The 20,368-nt window shown below is 47.0% G+C and overlaps 1 protein-coding gene across 5 annotated transcripts in view; it reads left to right on the plus strand.

Annotated features, from left to right (window-relative positions):
* The first annotated feature begins 1,833 nt into the window (after positions 1 to 1,833).
* The window catches only part of DKK3 (dickkopf WNT signaling pathway inhibitor 3), a 46,343-nt gene continuing 27,808 nt past the window's right edge, over positions 1,834 to 20,368 (plus strand). The window contains exons 1-4 of one of the 5 annotated variants that reach the window (XM_032166603.2): positions 1,834 to 1,904; positions 2,998 to 3,236; positions 9,228 to 9,365; positions 12,559 to 12,642. In XM_032166603.2, coding sequence (XP_032022494.1) covers positions 3,024 to 3,236; positions 9,228 to 9,365; positions 12,559 to 12,642 — 435 coding nt within the window. In that variant the 5' untranslated portion in view covers positions 1,834 to 1,904; positions 2,998 to 3,023. The other 4 variants (XM_032166604.2, XM_032166605.2, XM_032166607.2 and 1 more) reach the window with 4 other exon arrangements.

Genomic DNA, 20,368 nt, shown 5'->3' on the forward strand with positions numbered 1-20,368 from the left:
CAAATTGCCTTTTCCACCTAATATTACATTTTTGAGAGTTAGTGATGTTGCTGCCTATAAATATTGTTCATTATTCTACCTGCTGTACAGTATTCTATTATTGTAGAAGCCCCAGTCTATCCATTCTCCTGCTGGAAAACACTGGCAAGTAGTTTCTACATTTTTTGCCATTGTAAATACTGCCTCAGTAAACATCTTTATACATGTCTTCTTTTGCACGTGGTCATGAGTTTCTGGAGGGTGGACAGCTAATTGTGAAATTGCTATGTGGCCACTTTCTAGGCAATTTTCAGCAAGTTATATCTGCTTTGCTGCCATTTCCTCAACCATGAAATGGGTCCCCAGTTTATGACTTGGTAGCTCCCTCATAGAGAAAATGTGAGAACCTAAAATTTTAAATAACAATTCCAGAAAGTGTTTCCAATGCCCTAAAAGAAAAAATCAACTGTTCCTAGTGGATACATAGCTTAGCCAGTGACACAATGGGAATTGTGGAAATGTAGAATGTTCTCTACTCTACCTATGATTGTCCTGGATGGCTCTGCACTCTCTGCCTGCTGTGCCCCTCACCTCACAATGGCCATCCAGACTGACCCTTTCTCCAACAAGTCCCTGACCCCACTGGGCTCCCCAGTCTGAGTTCTTTGGAGCTGACACTCCCTGTCCAGATCCGGTTTGGGCTCATCTCTGCAGCTGGCCCCAGGGCTTTTCCTTCGAGCCCATGAATGTCTCAGGCTGGTGCAAGGACTGGCATGGAGCTGGGCAGGAAGGCCACTTATATTTGAGACCTGTAGATTTTCTTACCGTTTCTTCTCTCCGCCTTTCTTTCTTTCTTCCTTTCTTTCTTTCTTTCTCTTTCTTTCTTTCTCTCTCTTTCTCTCTCTTTCTTTCTCTCTCTTTCTCTCTTTCTTTCCTTTCTTTCTTTCGTTTGTAGTTTAACCTAATAATTGAACTATTGATAAATTATTACATTTGGGAATACAAAATGTAGACTCCATACAAGAAAACAAGCGTCCCTTTGCCTGACACTTGGGGCAGTTCAATATAGAGAGATTTTTAGGTTCAGTCTGAAAGTCAAGACCTCCAGACCGCATGGCAAATGATGTAAGGCAGAAGACAATCTTATCTGGGGAAATTCCTGGTCTTTAAGCCAGCAACATGAAGGACTGGAAGAGCATGATGTGCTCTGTAAACCTGCAGCACTGCATTTCCTAGCTTGGCCCCACAATATGCCCCCACATCACCCTCCAGTTCGGCATTAGTTTCTTCCTAATGTCCACTCTGCCCGAAGTGAGAAGCTGGGGCATGTGGAGATGCAGCTCCAGGTTCCTGGACGGTCTCAGCCACCCCCAGAAAGCTAATGAATTCTCAACCAGGGCTGCCAGATGCCCAAGGGACAGAGCAGGAGATGCCGGGGAAGGGGGCTTTCCTTGCAGTTCAGGAGGGCCCTGCCACAGGCCCAGAGTAGAAGGGAAAGCGGCTGGAAGCTGTGTTTTGGCGGTAAACAGTAATGTGGGGAGTGCTGCAGAGAAAGGCAGTCTTGGGGCTTCAAGCTGGAGAGCAGTCAGCTACACTCAGGACCTCTGGCCAGCCCTGCCTTCACCTGCTGTTTGGCCTGATCGTCTAACTTCTCTGATTCTCCACTACCCACTCCATATTACGTTTTTGAGACTTGTCAGTGTTTTACATTAGGGCTAACTGGGACGCATACAAATCTGGTAACTCGGCCGCGGCGGGAAGGTAGGAAGGAGCAGAGCTGGCTGCAGGTGTCTTGTCCTGACCACTCCTCTATGCCACCCTTGAGGAGCTTGCTGACTTTCTCATGACGTTCTCCCATTCCAGGAGCTGCAAGTGCGTTGTCCTGGCTGGAGCACGGTGTCAACCATGGCAGACTAAGGCCAGAGGTGATGGCTTGAATGCCAGGCTGGGGTGCTGGGATTTTTCCTGAGGATTTCACAGGACAGAGGTTGGCTTGGAAAGACCAAGGTGGGGCTGAGGGACATTCCCCCTACTCCCAACCTCGGTGGGCTGTTGCAAGCCTGGAGGCCAGAGAAGACAGGGGCCTGGGATGCCGCGGGTGCAGGGGGAGGCAGTGAAAGAGATGGCTGCCTTCCGTAGAGCTGGTCGCGGAGGAAGAAGAGGAGGGTGTGGGGCGTGAGGTGGCCGGCGCCCGGGCTGGCCAATGGCCGGGCTGCGGCCCCTCCGCGGGGCGGGGTAGGCCTGGTGGGCGGGCGGGGCTCGGGGGGGTCTGGTGGGCGGGCGGGGCGCGGACTGCGGGCTCCCTTGGGTACCGGCGCTGCCGCACCCCGCCGCGCTCCCGCACCCGCGGCCCGCCTACTGCGCCACTCCCGCATCTGCACCCGGAGCCCGGCGGCCTCCCGGCGGGAGCGAGCAGATCCAGTCCCGCCCGCAGCGCAACTCGGTCCAGTCGGGGTGGGTGAGGGGCGGCGGCGGGGGAGGGGACGACTCGGCTGAGCTCAGCCTCCCTTGGGTGGATGTGGGGCGGGGCTTTCGAGTAGGACCCGACGCCAAGGCGAGGGGGCTGACCTGTGCTCGGTCGACCCCAGGTAGGGGCTGAGAGAGGTTTGGGGTGGAAGTAGGGGTCGGGCACTCTGACCTGGTCGAGGAGGGGTTAGGGTTTGAACCGGGGACAGAGTCTAGGTGAGCTGGGGCTTGGGAGCTATTAGCGTAGAGGATCCGGGTTCGGTTGCTCTGGCGAGGGCTCCAGCATCGCAGGTGAGGAGCAGAGCTCAGCTTGTGCTCGAGGATGGGGGTGCGGGGTCCTGGAGCGATCGGGGCTCGGGCTGGAGCGGGTGGGGTCGCGTCTTTTCGGGTGTAGGGGAGCTGCGTTTTCAGGGACCTCAGTTTCCTCCAGTCTCCGGGCGGGTGCGGGAAAGAGGGGCGCCAGGGGCGGGCGGCGGGGCGGAACGGGGCGGGGCGGCGGGCCGGGCGAGGGGGGTGGTCCGCGCGCCTCTGATCGCGTTCCGGGACACACAGGCGGCGGCTGCGGGCGCAGAGCGGAGATGCAGCGGCTCGGGGCCACCCTGCTGTGCCTGCTGCTGGCGGCGGCGGTCCCCACGGCCCCCGCGCCCGCTCCGACGGCGACCTCGACTCCAGTCAAGCCCGGCCTGGCTCTCAGCTACCCGCAGGAGGAAGCCACCCTCAACGAGATGTTCCGCGAGGTTGAGGAACTGATGGAGGACACGCAGCACAAATTGCGCAGCGCGGTAGAAGAGGTGGGTGCGCCCTGGCGGCGCAGGGCTCTGGGAAGCGCCAGACTGGGGGCAGCGAAGGCTGGGAAGGCATGGAAGAGCGCTGGCCAGGGACCTCGGGTCCCGCGCAGGGCCTGGGGAGGGCCGACAGCAGATGCGGAGTGGCCTGGAGGCAGCGCGGGGTGATCCCGACTCCCGCCTCGTTTTGCCTCCTTGCCAAAAAGTCTGGATCTGAGCCTGTCCACCGAGAGGCTCTGCAGCTGGACCCTACCTAGGTAGCTGGGGCCACCACCTGCCTGCAGTTGGCGTCAGGCATGCCGTTGGGCTTCCCTATTGTCAGCGGAGGTTTGCAGGGCCCCTGATATTCCAGCACTGTGGTTTCACAGAAACCCGGGGCAAGCTCCAGGCATCGCCAAGTTCTAGCTTGTCCGTTATGCTTTGAGCTTGTTAGGATGCCATTCAGGGACAAACAGGCAAAGAGCCCTGAGCTTTGCTAGCAGTCTGTCTGGGCTGTCTTGCTTCTCAGGCAATGTGGGGGCAGAGAGGGAAGATGGAAATCCTAAATCTCAGCACCATATGAGTGGCGGATGAGGATGTGAAAGGCAATCCCCCCTCCATCCAACAGTGCTTCGCATTTGTCCTGGGCTCAGGTCCTCCTCTGCCACTCAGTAGCAGGGTGACATTGGGCAAATCACTTAATATCCTGCACCTCAGTTTCCTGTGAAAACTAAATGTCATGTGTGTGGACACCTGGCAAATAATAGGTGCGCAGTATTTAGCAACTATTATCAGATACCACAGTACCTTAGCAAAGCTTTGCCTAGCTTCTGCACTCCATCACCTGCAGGTCTAAACACTGTGGGTGGCATCTTGTTCTGTCCTCTGTGATGGTCACCCACGGATGCCCAGGGCTGCCTGGGCAGGAGATGTCACTGGCCCAGCCCTCTCCATCCAGGTGCGGGGAGCTGTCCCTGGTGCCTGGGGTGGGCAGGCGTGGGCGCTGTTGGGCCCAATCTGTCTGTAGCCTGTGTCTAGAGCCATTCCAGTGAAGGAGTCAGCAGGAAACCAATGTCCAGGCTGGTTCACCCCGGTCTGGCTTCACATCCCTGCTGTCTCCAGCTTGGTAGCCCCCTTGGGCAAAGCCTTAACTGCTGGCCCTTGTCTCCAGGGAGAAGTTGCTTTCTCCCCGCAGCCCTTCCTAGTTTGGGGCTATTTCCCCTCCCACTCCACAACAGTTAGCCTGTGGAGTTTGCAGTGAAGGGGGCACTGGCTTGGGAGGCAGTGAATTGGGCAGCTGTCCTTGAATATCCACTGGACAGGCCCAGATCCCAAGACCCATAATCTTTCGGTTTCCTGTGATTGCAAAACAATCATGACATGGAACAATTAAAGGGTGAAGGGATTCAGATAGGCCCCAATGTCTGTTAACTCTGCAGCTTCAAATTAAATGGAGTTCGCGATGCCTCTGGTTCTAGGGCAGGCCATCTGCTTTCCTTATCCAGGTCCTAGGACTTTCCCTCCTGCACACAGATTCTCAGTAAGACTGACTAAGTCACCTCTATGTTTTTGTGTCCACCACCATTCAGAAAGTCTGCAGCGTGGTCCTCTGACGTTAGCTTCTGCTGAGGGAGGAGAGAGAGCAGCAAGGGCCTCCTCAGTCTCTTCTTGAGCAGAGCAGTGTGGGGCCCTGCAGGACCTAGTGACAGGGTCTTCTCCATGGGCGTTATCCAGACTGGATTTTGCCAAGACCCCAGCTTTCCTCCCTCTAGATGTGGCTCCGTGTAGGTTGGGGGGTTGAAGTTTGCCACCAGAGGAGATGTGGGCTGTCACTTCTACCCCACTCTTTCCCAGAGGTGTCCTCGCTGGCAGTGGGTACAGGATGAGAGAGGTTGAACACCGTGGCAGGAGAACAAGCAGTGGGGACTGATCTTCCCTCATCCAGTCCCTGCTCTGCCACTTACTGGCAGTGGCATTCTGAGTCTGAAGTGGAGAAATGTCCACCTCTTAGGGTAAGGTGAGAATTAAATGAGATGATGCGAGTAAAGCAAATCAGTGAGTTGGGAGCTGTCCCTGAATATCCACTGCTCAGGTCAAGAGCCCAAGATCCGTGATCTTTGTTTCCTGTGATTGCAAAACTATCATGACATGGAACAATTAAAGGGTGAAGGGAGTCATATAGGCCCCAGTGTCTCTTCACTCTGCAGCTTCAAATTAAATTGAGCTTGTGGTGCCTGTGGTTCTAGGGCAGGCCATCTGCTGACTGCCTAAAATGGGGTTAAGTAAAACAGGTGTAACACAGGTAGCTTCATTGTGAGGTGGCTGTAATGATGACATGATGGTTGGTTGTAAATAAGTAATAGATATCATTATCATCATATTAGTAGTAGCAGTATGAATGATAACAAAACACCGCCAGAGTCTGATAGATTCTCAATAAAATCTATCTTTTAAAATATCTTAAACCATTAAAAATCAATCTTAAAATATTAAAAGTATCTTTTAGATATCTTCAAAAATAGAATACAATAGATTGTTTATAGACTGTGGTTACTAGTATTAACTTTTTGTGGAGACTGCCAGAATGCCCCTTAAATATCATAGACATAGGATAATTGGTATTTAGTCATTGTTCAGGGGAAAAATCAAAAAGGACCTGGGCCAGATGCATTATTTGTTTACATAGTTGCATCATGAATCTGCTTTCAAGTAACTTCCTGGCATTTTCAATGTTCCAGCTGACTCAAGCTGTTGAAGTTTCCTAAGGGGAAGGACAAAGCAACTCTACTTGTATGGTCATTATTGGGAGAAGCAAATCTTCAAATGCCTTCAATCTGGGATATTCCTACTTTCCTGTGCTACTATTCCGTATGCTACCAATCAATGTATTCTGAAGATATAACCACTCTGTTTCTCCTCCCCTCATGGCCAGTTCTGTAACTCACTAGTTTTAGAATGTTCTTACTGCCTCACGTATTCCTAGCAAGAACTCCAATTCCAAACCTGGATTCATCTCTTCAATTTTTCCTACTATACCCCTTTTGCAGACACACAGATTTAACCAACTATAAGTGCCATTTTTAATAGCATTCACATTCCTCCTCTATGAAACAGCTCCTTTTGCTTCAGACTTAAGTTTCTCTTGCTAGTGGCAATAATAGTTGCGGTTGAAATTTCCATTGTAAACTATACTTTTAGTTCATGGTGCCATTTAAGAACCGTTAGCTCATTCTGTTGAAATAACCAGTGGCTGAGCTGGGGGGAAAAGTTTTATAAAAAGACTATCTGCTCAGCCCAGAGCAAATTCTAGGTTTGGCAACTTGTCAATTGTTTGAAAGCCAAACTGATCCCGATGGGAATTTTAAAAACACTAAAACATTCTCTTCTTCTGGGTAGGTCCTCTCCAGCACCTTCAGTCTTCTCTTCCCAGCTGCGTTTTTTCTATCACTAACCAGAGTGGTAACTGAGGGCAAGGTCTCTTGCTTTTAAGAAAAGTCGTTTTCTTGCCCACTCTGTCTTCTATCTCAGCCCCATTTCTTCTTCCCTTTGTTGGCAAGCTCTTCAAACACGTGATATCAACTGTCTGCTCTTCCTGCTTCTAGCTACCCATTCCCTTCAGAACTCTGGCAAAACAAACTGGCTTCTTTTGAAACTGACTTCTTAAAGGGCAACATGATAAAAACTGCTGTGTATTTCATCTTTGCTGTGTGGCAGATAGTGTATTTTATGCCTTAATTCTTATATCTACTTTATGGTCCTTAATTCTTATATCTACTCAACAAAGTAGGACATCCCTATTTTACAAATGAGCAAGCTGAGGTTTAGTGGGATTTGGTATCTTGCCCAAAGTCATACAGCTACTTTGTGGCAGAGCCAGGACTTGAACCCACCTTGTCTGACTCCAGAATCCTGGTACTTTCCACTGTGTTCCTCTCCGAGGATGCTGCAGGCAATTACTTGACTCACCCAGTGGCCATCTCTCAGTGGCTTGATCCTTCTAGACTTAGAGTCTTTCCCACCTAGAAGGTCCCTACCCAGAGGTAGCTCCCATCTCCTAGACCTAATTCTGGTCAGTTCTCTGACTCCCCTCTCTTTCTGGTCTACTCTTTGTATTATTTTCCCGCTAGCCTTCTGGAACTTGCTGTAGTTCGCTATTGCCTGGAACAGAGATTCTTAACTGGGGATCACAGGGAGGGGAGGGAAATCCTCAGAATCATCTGAGAAGCTCAGTATTATCAGGGTCTCATCTCTAGAAATCCCAATTCAGCGGGTCCATGAAGGGATCCAGATATTTCAATTTTTTAAACTTTCGGACTGGACTCTGTAATCACAGCTTCCCCATAAGGTTGCTGTGAATATTCAAGGCATCTGGTGCAACGACTCAGATGTAGTCAATGCCCCAAACGTGGGGGCTATTCTTAGAATTATTATTGTTATGAAGCCAGTGATCAAGTTTCAAACATCTCAGCAGCCATCTCAGAATCCAGCACAGCACTGTGTGCACTGTGGCCACTGACTAAGTCCTTGTGGAGCCTTTCTGCCTACCAGGTTTTATTCACACTTTGAGTTTAGTGTTTTTGTGTTGCATTGAGACATGAGGATTCTTTCCTCTTATCCTCCTCAGCTCAGCAAACCTGGTGGTTAAAGCAGGGGCTCATCTAGTACTTAAGGGGATAGAGGACAGTGATTTTTTTTAAATAGGAAAATACTTTTTGAGCATTCTTTTAAAAAAAAATAAAAATAGCCCATAGTCAAAAATAGCAGTGTTGGAAAATTGCCAACTATCAAGTAGAACTTCTCTTTGTGTCTCTCATTTGAAATTCCTAGACAGAGTATCTGATTGGCTCAATTAGTCTATGATGTGGCCTCCCTTTGGGTCCCATCAGCTGTGAACAGGTCACATTGTCAACTGCCCACTCATCGGGGCCAGGACAGGGTGATAAATCTGGAAGGGGAAGTTGGGTGCAGATATGAGGTCACTGACATATCTGGTATAGATGTTATGGAGGATCATGAGCCTGGAGGATTTGAGGACAGCGGCCACAGAAACCTGCCACCAGAGAAGAACATATGTTCAAGAAGACCAGAAGGGGTGTGGACCCCGGGAACTGGTTAACGGACCCTCTACAAGGGTCCCTCTGCGAGGATTTCCTACAAGGGTCCCCAAGAGGTAGAGTGGGGAAGGAGACACAGCTATGGCCCTACCTACAGGGAATAAGTTTAGGTTCCCTCCATCCCCTGACCCTACCACCACCACCGACAGGTCCTGCCACACGGACTTAAGAGCAAATAGTGTATTTGGGATGTGCTCCCAGAAAACACTAGCAGGAAGTGGGAAAGTGTGATGAAAGAAAGGAAAGACAATCAACAGGCAGGTTACTGCTGCGGGCATCTAGGGCTCCATCCCACTGGGGGCCTCAGAGGGAGACTACGTAGATTCTACATGCTTTAGAATTGTCTAGCGAAGGGAGAAGCTAGACTGTTTACCTCCATAGCCTGCCTCTGATTGCTAGGATGTTAGCTCCCTAGCACTTGGGGCCTGTGCAGACCGAGCATACTTTGGTGACCAGAGAACGCCCTCAGAGAGAGACAGAGTTGGTTGTTGGCATGTATGGGAACTGGATGCAGGTGACCTCCAGATTAGGCCACCAGGAGATGGGCAGGGCATCAACAGTGTTTTTACGGGGAGCAAGACTATCTAATGGAAACATGTTCAAATCCAAGCTCCACCCTTTTCTGGGACCCTGGGGAATTTATCTAGTCTTCCTGAGCCTCAGTTTCCCTATTTGTAATATGAGGACACTAACACCCACCTCCCAGAGAGGTTGTGAAATTTCAATGCTGTAATATATGTAAAACATTTAGTATAATATCTTATCATAGTGAGTACTCAATAGCACCTATCATCATCATCATTCTTTGTAATTGCAGAAGAGGAAAAGAGATTTTTTTTTCTAATAGACTCTCATTTGTAACAAGAGAAAATAATTTTGCTCATTAAATTCATCGATTTAATAGATGGAGGCAGAAGAAGCTGCTGCTAAAGCGTCATCAGAAGTGAACCTGGCAAACTTACCTCCCAGCTATCACAATGAGACCAATACAGACACGAAGGTTGGAAATAATACCATCCATGTGCACCGAGAAATTCACAAGGTAAGTCATGGCCAGCACTTCCTCCTTTCTATAGTGTCCAGTCCCATCAGAGAACTAAGGTTTTTTTGTTTTTTCATATGTGATATACAAGCCCAAAATACAATTGAGAATCATAAAATACAGATTGAAAACCAGAAGGAGTAATGTCACTGTTTAAAGTGGAGAGACAATGTATCAGGATCCTAAACTGCTTTTGCATTTAAGCAATATATTTAACCCTAGGCTTCCTGCCAGTCCGGTTGCAAAGGAATGTCCAGGGATTATCATTTGAAAAAAAGAAAGCAAATGAATGTCTAAAAAGACCCTTTCCTAGCATTGAATTTGTGGAATTGATCTATCTCATAGGTTTTTATGTATGTCTCAGTAGGGATTGAACTAGAGACCATGTTATGGTGAATTGACCCTCACTTTTTTTTAGGAGGAATGTAAATATGACATACCCCATTTCCAAAAGAGAAACCCTCTATTGCTACAAAATTAAACATTCGTTTGCTGGTTGTGCATTCAAAATTCTGTAGCAGATTTTTCCCCAAACCACCACCTGTCTGACTGCCTCTTGGTCTAACATCATGCATGAAGAACAACCAGATTCATTCCCATTCTGACCTGATGAAGAAAGCTCTGCAAATCTCGAGGAACATAGCACTAGCTTGCCCCTGGTGTGCAATGTCTCTGACATGATTTGGCAAGACTCTGAGAGCAAACTGCCTAAGACTGTGTGCTGTGCAGATATTCAGGGTCGTTGTTAGCATCCCGTTGTGAATGTCAAGGAGCCTGCCCCCTCAGCTCATCTCAACTCCTGTATGCAAGGCCACAGTGGCTTTCACAAAAGAGCCTCACTTTTATTCAAGTGCCCAGGTAATTACTTGGTTGAAACAATAGTGTTTCTGTGCCACAGAGCATAGGGGATCAATTTTTATGTGCTGTTGCCTTGACTATAAAGTAGCTTTTGTGTGGCACTTCTCCCACTGCATAGTAATGGGCTCAGTTAGATGGATCAGCTACAGAGTGTATCCTCCAGGTAAATGAATGAGTTTACCCGCAGAACTTAATCCTTTGGCATTGCTCATCTGCGACTGAAGAATGTTTTCAAAGTGATTGTTTTATTCTTGTCAAAACCAATATCAAGCCATCCTTTCTGACAATAATTAACCAAGAGCTTTGGTTGCTTCTTAAAGTTGCTACTTGTAAATGTCAGAATACCTGAATGTGAGTCCTACCAGTCACGAGTGTGATTTTTGAAAAATTACTTAAATGTCCTGATTCTCACTAACTGCATTTATGAAATAAGGATATCAACATCTACATTACAATATTGTGCAGGTCAAATGACCTCAAGTATATGAAAGCTCATTGTAAACTGTAAAGTGCAATGCAAAAACCAGTGTTCTTATTATTACTGTTATTATAATCGTTATGTCATCAACACAGTGCAGTAGTTCTCAACTGGGTTTTATAGAACACTAATCTTCAGCCAGGCGTGATGGCCCATGCCTGTAATCCCAGCACTTTGGGAGGCTGAGGCGGGAGGATCACTTGAGGTCAGGAGTTCGAGACCAGCCTGGCCAACATGGTGAAACCCCATTTCTAATAAAAATACAAAAAAAAAATTAGCCTTAGCTGGGCATGGTGTCACGTGCCTATAATCCTTAGGAAACTGAGGCAGGAGAATCACTTGAACCCAGGAGGCGGAGGTTGCAGTGAGCCGAGATCATCGCACCACTGCCCTCCAGTCTGGGTGACAGAGCGAGACTCTGTGTCAAAAGACAAGCAAGCAAACAAACAAACAAAAAACACTAGTCTTAATGCAATGCTTCATAAAAGAAGAGCTCAGTAGTAGTGAAACATATTTGGAAAACATATATTCTTCTGGAGATTTAAGAAAAATACAAATTGTTATAATAAAGGTTCTAATAAGTCATGCAACCCATACATATAGGCTTGTAGAAGTTTTAAAAATATGACATTGGTTAATTCTATAAAAAGCTGGCATAAAGGAAGAGATCATTTCTTTTGGGGAGAGGAATTATTTAGGTAAAAATGAAAAAGCATGGTGATTAAGATGTGGTCCTTACCTTCTCAGATCTAGAATTTGATTCCCTTCTGCAAATTAGTACAAGAGTTTCCACTTTGTCCTGGCTGCAGATTCCTGTGACATTAGAGCTGGCAGAGACCTTAAAGATGATGTAGAAGTAAGAAAATTTTGAATCAGAGAAAAGATATGATTTGTTCCAGGTGACATACTAGATGGTTATTGGCGACTGAGACAGAGCTCAAAGAACACACATCTCCTAGCTCCTGAGCCAGCATCTTTTCTTTTCTTTCTTTCTGTTTGTTTGTTTGTTTTTGAGATGGAGTCTCACTCTATCGCCCAGGCTGGAGTAGCGCAGTGGCATGATTTTGGCTCACTGCAACCTCTGCAGCCCAGGTTCAAGCGATTCTCCTGCCTCAGCCTCCCGAGTAGCTGGGATTATAGGCACTTGCCACTGTGGCTAAATTTTGTATTTTTAGTAGAGATGGGGTTTCACCATCCTGGCCAGGTGACCAAACATCTTTTCTGTCCTTCGTCACCAAACCAGACATTAGACATGACCTTTCATGGGGCAGGAACAGTCTGTGTTCTATGTTAGACTTAGTTTTGAGATGCCTGCACCTGGTTACAGAATCAGAGGTAGATAACAGATAGAGGAATATTGGAACAAGCCTTTCATTGTACTTAAGCACTTTCTTGATGAAATGAAACCATTCACTAGAATCAGGTAGGGCTGCTGGAGCTAAAACCTGCTTGCTTTTCATGAAAGATGTTCAACTAGACACCCAGACTTGTAATTTGTCAAAAATAAAGTTGACATTGAGTTTCAAGTGATGAGCCCCAAGAAAGATAGAAACAGCTGACATCTTTCATTTTGCTAGCTGTCAGGCACTGTGCGGAGTGATTTCTCTGGATCGCCTCATTTCCTCCTCATAGCAACCCTATGAGGCTGACTCTGTTAACATCTCTTATCACTGTGCCCAGGGGAAGCCGTCCATCTCACAGCTGCTGGGGGAACTCAGAAAGAAAGCGGGGTGGGCATTTCGACTCCTATACTGGATGCTCCTGCTTCAGAAAATGGAAAACAAAACACAAAAACAGCTTGTGGAATTTGTCCAGAATTCCTTCTATTTTACTTTCATTGTACCTGTTTTACTATAGATAACCAACAACCAGACTGGACAAATGGTCTTTTCAGAGACAGTTATCACGTCTGTGGGAGATGAAGAAGGCAGAAGGAGCCACGTAAGTTGTCATTTCCCCTGTACTTGCACCCCGACACACTCACTTTCATTTTCATTCAGTTTGCCAACAATGACTCAGATGCAGACCATGGGCAGGAGGGAGTGGAGTCTCCTGACTCATTTCTACCAAGATTCCTCAATTCCTACATTTCTGACCAGACAGATGCAGTCCAGTAACAGGTTGCGCCTCCGTGCACTTGGCATCAGAAACAACAGAGAAATTAAATTGAGTCGTCATTTGCATGGCCCATCTCAGCTTTGAAAGGTGTACAAGCAAGTACCAGACATGTTGACTGGGACTTTGGTGACAGACCTGGTGTATCAGGTGGTGGAATCCCCAAAGCCTCTGGGATGGCTACCCCTTTTGTAATCCCACCTCTGGTCAGGCAGTTTGAGAACAAGAACACCTTATGTGGAGCCCAATGGCCTAAAGGGAAAATGGCTGTCCATCCATTCCAGGGCTAGTCTCTTGTCCCCTGTGATTGCTTCTGTTAGTTGCTTGTTGCTTAGTCCAGAGGCAGAATGGATTTCACAGAATTATAGAGTCATAAATTTGGAAGGGGCATGATTTCACAGAAAGAAAACCTGGGAACAGGTCGGGTGATAACCCGGTTGGAGTCACTGGTCTCCTAACTCCCAGACCAGAGGTGGCTCAACTGCACTTCATCTTCCCAAAGATATGCTGGCTTCAGATGCACACGCCTGCTGAGGAGTGGCCAGCGGGGAAAGTGTGCCTTTTTTATGAAGACCGCAGGAAGCTATCCCCCTCTGTATCCAGATGGCTTATGCATCCTCAGCCTTCCCAGGGCACTGAGGATTTTCTCCACCTCTTTTGGTCTGATGGCTGGAAGAGAACCAGTGTACGGATGACAGTTAGGAAGGTGGTGTTGTCTTGGTTAGTAGCTGATGGATTTTTTCCCTTGTTTTTGGCACAGTGCTCAAATGCCGGGAGCTGGCCGACATTTACAGCAGGCTGGGGGTCCAGTTGGCTGTGTGCAATGGTAGTGACCTACCATTCAAGGGAACCTGGGGGTCGGGGGAGGAACTGTGCAGTGAAGTGGAAAGGGCACTGGCTGTGCAGTCTAGAAGCCCCATTTTGTCACCTACCAGCTAGGGCCCCTCAGTTTCCCCATCTTCAAGTGAGGTAACAATGTCCATCATCTCTCCTAGCCCTGGCAGCACAGAAGCCTCTGAAACAAAGACAAGATTAACTAAGGCAGGGATGGAAGAGAGCCCAGCTTCCAAAGGTGGGAAGAGAGAGAAGAAAGCAAAACAAAAACCAGCCAGCCATAGGATATGGTCATGGTCCTAGAGGGAAGTGGTTTAGAGTGTTCCAGATCTCAGGCTGTGTTTGGGGTGTGATGAAGGATTGAGGCCTGAGCAGAGTTGTAGAATGAAAAGGGCAGGGGAAGCAGTACTCACAGGGCTGTGAATTAGGAAAAAAGCCTTTGTTCTCAAGTCAAAAAAAACTTGATCTATCATTGCACAATGGTATAGCTGTGCTCTGGGGAGGGCAGCAGCTATGCCTGTGAGCACACCTGCGCCTGCTGGAGGACCAAGTATACATGAGGCTGCCACACGTGCATCCCATGCTGCCCCCTCCACCGCTTCAATGAGGCAACTGTGTCCAGTTGGTGCCTTTTAGTCAGGGGAACTGAGACTCTGAGAGTGGGATGGAGAAGAGAAAAGATCTTGAACATGCCAAGGACATGCTTGGGGCAGAAACCAGTTGCCTGCACTTTTGTGCTGTGTGTCACTTTTCCCAAGCATGCACGGCCTTGTGTGCCCCTGTGTACTCTGCTTCAGATCTCATCTGGGAGGCCCAGAATCTCCACACCTGCCCACGCAGTCTCCTGTGGGCATTGTGTGATGGAGGACACACCTTGGCCCCCTTGTGCAGGGCAGAATCTGAACCCCCATATACGACAGTCCTGAGAATGCAGGAGGTTGAAGGGAGCAGTAGATCTAAGAACCCCACGTGCTGGAGGCTCGCCAAGGTTGTCTTGATGCCTGCTCAGACCCTCGGGATATGAGCATATTGGGTTTCTATATGAGACTAAATTCCTGTTTGATTAACTAGAAGGGAGACCTGGGGCGTCTGATGCTTGACTGGCCAGTGTCTGGACGATCCCAGAGGGCTTTGGAGAACAGATTGGAGACTTTTCAAGCCACCTGTGAGAGGGATGTCATATGGCAGAGAATGTGGCATGTGTGCCTTACTACAGAGCTGCACTCATTGTCGGAGTGGCTTGCCCAGAGTCAGGGAAGTGAGATCTAGTTTCCCATGTCCACAGAATTCTTTCATTCAACCACCTTCCTATTCCTGGGCTCACCGTCGTCCTAACACAGTTGATCTAGGGCTTCAGCATCGTCTTTACAGAGACACGGAGCTCTTTTTCTGAATAGAAAGCGATAAAGACTAGTTTACTATCAAAGGAATGCAGGGGACTGTGCATTGTCACCACTGTCTCATTCTATCATTTTGCAATTTAATGGTTTTTACAGTTGGCTCTGAAACGCATTACACATTGCAGAAACTTTCTCTCAGAGGGAAAAGGGAGATTTGCCATGGCAAAGGACAAATCATATGCTGTGTAAACATTAAAATACTATACACAGGAGCTAAATTTTCAGGCTTTACAATTTCCAGATGAATTCAATTAAAAATAATCAACCACGCACCCTATACTTTCCTTTCTTCAAATGCTGGAATGTGTATTAATATGTATGGTAACCCAAGGAGGCTCACAGAAAGTTACAGAGAGTAACACTATACGCCTGTCTAGAAATTGCACGCAGTATGTGCAAGGCCCTGGTCTGTTTTTACACTCAAATGTGAAAGGGGAAAAGGACGCCACAGCTTGTTATTTCACCTGAGCACGTCGGCTGATGGGGATGTGGTCTGACGTCTTTGTTGTGAGGCTTTTGAGCTGCACTTGCTGCCTGCCCCACTTCATAGGTCAGTGGCAGACGCACTGATGCTGTGCTGCTTTTGTGCTGGGGGTGAGGAGGAAAGCAGCATGTAGAAGCTAGAGCATGGGCAAGCCATTGTGCATTAATAGGACACTTTTATTTATGGAACTGTGTCCCCACATAGGAAGAGTCTGGCCCAATTAGCCAAGGCACCCTTTTGATGGCACACATCCTCTTTAAAATCCAACTCGCAGCTACAAGGCTTAGCATGTCCTGCATGTGTTGTCTTTCCGGTTTTACATTAGAATATGATGTTAAAAAGTGAGCTGGTTTGTATCTAAGTGAACACACCTAGTTTGAAGCTATAAGTTCAATCATGTACAAGCAACTCCAAGATACTGGCCAAGACTTCTGAGAGGCTGGGTACAGTGGCACACACCTGTAGTCCCAGCACTTTGGAAGGCTGAGGTGGGAGGATCACTTGAAGACAGGAGTGCAAGACCAGCCGGGGTAAGAAATTGAGACCCCTCTACAAAAAATAAAAAATAAAAAAATTAGCCGGGCCTGGTGGCACATGCCTGTGGTTCCAGCTACTCAGGAGGCTAAGGCAGGAGGACCCGTTGAGCCCAGGAGGTCGAGGCTGCAGTGAGCTATGATTGCATCACTGCACTCCAGCCTGGGTGACAGCGATACACTGTCTCTAGAAACAAACAACAGACTTCTGAGGCCACAGGTGGATGCATTTTCTTGCCAAAAGCACCCAGCTTGTAGAGATTTGAGCAACCCACCGACTTCCTTGTTCCAGTGCTGGTGGTGGCTTTTTGACTGGGACAGCAGACTGAGGACAGTGACCATGGAGTTCTCGACAAGTCTGAGACCTCTTGTTGTGAGGATACTTTGCCTGTTAAGTGTGTTGGAGCCTGGGGAGAATGGGATGTTAAACCGTGGCCATCTTTTCCCACGGAGCAGTGAGCACCCATCACCTCTAAGCCCAGAGAGACCAAGTGAGAAAGTGGGAGAGGAAAGAGTGTCGAACAAGCCCTTTCTCCCTCAGGCCTCAAGTTCTTCCCTGACCCCAACTTGTTCATTCACTCCAAAGTGGACAGTGGGGTGCTGGCTTTGTTTTCTCCCCGTGTCCTGGTTTTTGATGCTGGACTCAATCCATTTAATGGCGTGTCAGAAGGTAACATGATGAGGAATCCCTGGGGGCTTATTATTTTAACAGAAGTGCACCAGGGGAGGGTGCGGCACCTCTAGAGGGACTCAATCAGTTCCCAGAGGATCTGCCTCCTGGGGAGACCTGCAAGGTCCAGGGAGGCTGGGGTGGTGGCTGAGTCCCAGGAAATGCAGCCCTTCCCTTCTGTCCATTTTGAGGCAGAATGAAGACGTTTGAAGAAGGTGAGATGCAGACCTTGGTTCGAGCCCTGCATTGACTTTTACAAGCTCTGCCCTTTGTGACTTGGTTTCTTCAACTATCAAATGGGGCTAATAATCCCCCTTTCACAAGACTGAGTGAGAATCTAGTGTGGCAAGGTTTATAAAAGCTCTTTGTGTGAGGTTTGTTATTACTGAAGGGTAATTAAAAGTGGGTTCTAATTTGCTGGTTCCCAGCAACTTTACGGAAAAAAGAATGGCATGAGACTGAGGGGAAATGCGTAAGGTCTCCACAGGCACAGGCGTCTTTCCTCTGACGTTTGTAGCCTCGGGCTGGTTTCGTTCTGCAGCAGCCTGCCTCGCTCTCTGAGTGATGTGCTCTGCCAGAAGCTCTGTGCTCCTGGCCATGAGGCTGACTCATCTCGCTGCTGTTCCTAACCGTGCCTGTCATATATGTCTAGGTTGGGGATTGGGGATACAGACAAAGGGAAGGATAGGTCATAATGAACGACGAGGGGAATAGGCGATGGTTGGGTACTGACAAGTTCCAAGTTGGGGCCCCAAGTTGGCAAGGTGTCAAACTGGTTTCTGTAGAAAGAAACAGACTTATTGTCCTGAGGTTGACAGCAAAGGCTTGAGTGAATGTTTGGTTCCATAATCTGATAACCACATAGAGGTTGGGTACATTTGTCTTTCGAGATTTATATTTTGCATTGACTTTGTGACTGATGGCTAAATATAAGGCCCTCTTGCATTATTCAGTAGGAAAAGATACATAAGGAAAATTGAAGAGCTCTGTATCATTCTGAGAAATGGGTAAATAATTCCCAAATAAATAAAGTTGATGAAGGTGAGCAATTTTTATGGGGTAACCATTTCTTTTTGTGCTGTTACCTGGTATATTAAGTTGTACTCTCCTCAACCTCAATATCTTCCAAGAAGGAATTCATTAAATAGAAGTGATTCCACATCTAAAATCAAAATACTGTGGCTTTAATACTGTGGAGATGGTATGAAAAGTTGTCTTCAATCAAACATTAAGTGAAAAAAATTGCAGAACAGTATATATAATATTTAAAGTATATAAAATATACATATATGGTATATGAAACATCTTAGTTTTAGAAAAAGGTATGCATAAAAAATCCTGGTAAAACATATATTAAATCATTAGTGGATCTTTCCAGAGGATTTTAAGCTTGCAGAGACTTTTCCTTTATAGATTTCTTTATTTTAAAAAGAGTTTGTGAATTTACAATTTTGATGTAAGCATCTCTCTATATTTTTGAATGGTTTTGCAAATACTTTCAGTGTAAATGCTAGAAGTTAAATTGCTAAGTCAAAGGGTATGCATATCTAAAATTTTGAGAGATACTGACAAATTTTCCTCTAGGAAGGCTATACCCATTTTATTTTTAGCATCAACTTCTGAGGCTGTGTTTCACCACCCCTCACCTAAAGTGGGTGCTAACAGTGCGTGATCATATGATAGGCAAAGAAAAAATATATCTTCTTTTTGTTTATATTTCTTTGATTATTAGATCAAAGAAATATAAAGATCATTTGCATTGCTATAAAGGAGTACACAAGCCTGGGTAATTTACAAAGAAAAAAGGTTTACTTGGCTTACAGTTCTGCAGGCTGTACGAGCATGGCACCTTGTTTATATTTCTTTGATTATTAGATCAAAGAAATATAAACAAGGGGGATGGCTGTTTGAGAACTGTAAGTTGTATCAAATGTAGAGTCCACAAATTTATCCTACCCCTTCTTTTCTTTGTCAGGGAGAAAGGTCAGTTTTGCATTCCAGGCTGTGCCCAAGAGCAAATACCGTCTGTTCCAGTGTGAGGTGATTAGGGAGGTGGGAAGTCCTAGCAGGAACATTTGAGTGTTCAATGTCTATGTGAGGCGGCTGATGGGCTGAGTCACAGGGGGTGGGTGGTGGGGACATGCAGGCTACTGCCTCCACCCCTGCAAATACAAACAAGGTTTAGATGACTGCTGATAGAAGCAGCACTTCAGAGGGGGTGGTTAACAGCTCGGGCACAGGCAGATCCAGTTCAAATGGCAATTCTATTGCTTATTAGCTGTGTGCCTTTGGTTAAGTTCCTGAACTGCTCTAAGCCTTAGTTTTCCCGTATGTAAAATGGGCTTAATAACAGTACTTTCCATATAGTATTGTCATGAAGATAAAATAAAATAACCTAGGTCAAAATATTATACAATACCTGGAACATAAAGAATAAGAAGTCAGTAAATAGCAGGCATTTGTTATGATTTGATTATTTTGGTAGCCCAGTCCACCATGGCTATCAAAATTATCAGTATTAATTCATTCATTTATTTGCACATTCTTTGAGTACCTGCTACGTTTTTCGCAGAGAAGTGTAAAAGACAGTCTCTAACATCAGAGAGCATCCAGGCTAGTAGTGGACAAAAAAAATAAACAAGTCATTACAATATGGATGCATAATTTTGAACGGCAAAGGTTGCACAGGGCATTGTGGGGGCATGGTGCAGGGGAAAACCAGGTAGCCATGGAAGACTTGCTTGGGAGACAGTTCTCTATGGGTCTCTTGTTTCTGCTCATTTTATAAGTAAAGGCACTTCTTAGTCCATTTGCATTGCTATAAAGTAGTACACAAGCCTGGGTAATTTACAAAGAAAAGAGGTTTATTTGGCTTGCTGTTCTGCAGGCTGTGTGAGCATGGCACCCGTGTCTGCACCTGGTGACAGCTTCAGAAAGCCCCCACTCATGGCAGAAGATGAAGATGAGCAGGCATCACATTGTGAGAGAGGAAGTGGGGGGAGGGAGGAGAGAGAGAGACACACAGAGAGAGAGAGAGAGAGAGAGAGAGAGAGGTGCCAGGCTTTTTTCCGTTTTTTGTTTTTGTAGAGACAGTGTCTCACTATATTGCCCAAGCTGGTTTTGAACTCCTGGCCCCAAGAGATCCTCCCACCTCGGCCTCCCAAAGTGCTGGGACTATAGGCATGAGCCACTATGTCCAGCCTCTTTTTAACAATCAGAACACATGGGAACTAATAGAGTGAGAACAGCACCAAGCCACTCATAAGGGATCTGCCCCCATGACCCAGCTACCTTCTGCTAGGTCCCACCTCCAACGCTAGAGATCAAATTTCAACATGAGATTTAAAGAGGACAAATATCCAAACTATATCTGACACTAATTGATCTCTTGTTCCAGGCCATCTTTTCTAGGCAGTGGCCTTGAAAAACAGAGCTAGCTCTCCCTCCTTGGCAGAGGGCAGGTTTGCTTGCAGTCCATTATCAAAGGTTTGGGTTCTCTGAGCTTGAGATCCCTTAGGTGTGATGTAAACCCAATGCATGTGCAGCATCCATCTGGACCCCTCCATGTGGCAGTGTGGAACCCGCAGGCAGGGAGAACTGATACAGACAAGAGGCTTATGCTGTTTCTGTG

This window comes from Hylobates moloch, unplaced genomic scaffold (assembly GCF_009828535.3).
Source record: "Hylobates moloch isolate HMO894 unplaced genomic scaffold, HMol_V3 SCAFFOLD_11, whole genome shotgun sequence".
In the NCBI taxonomy this organism is placed as follows: domain Eukaryota; kingdom Metazoa; phylum Chordata; class Mammalia; order Primates; family Hylobatidae; genus Hylobates; species Hylobates moloch.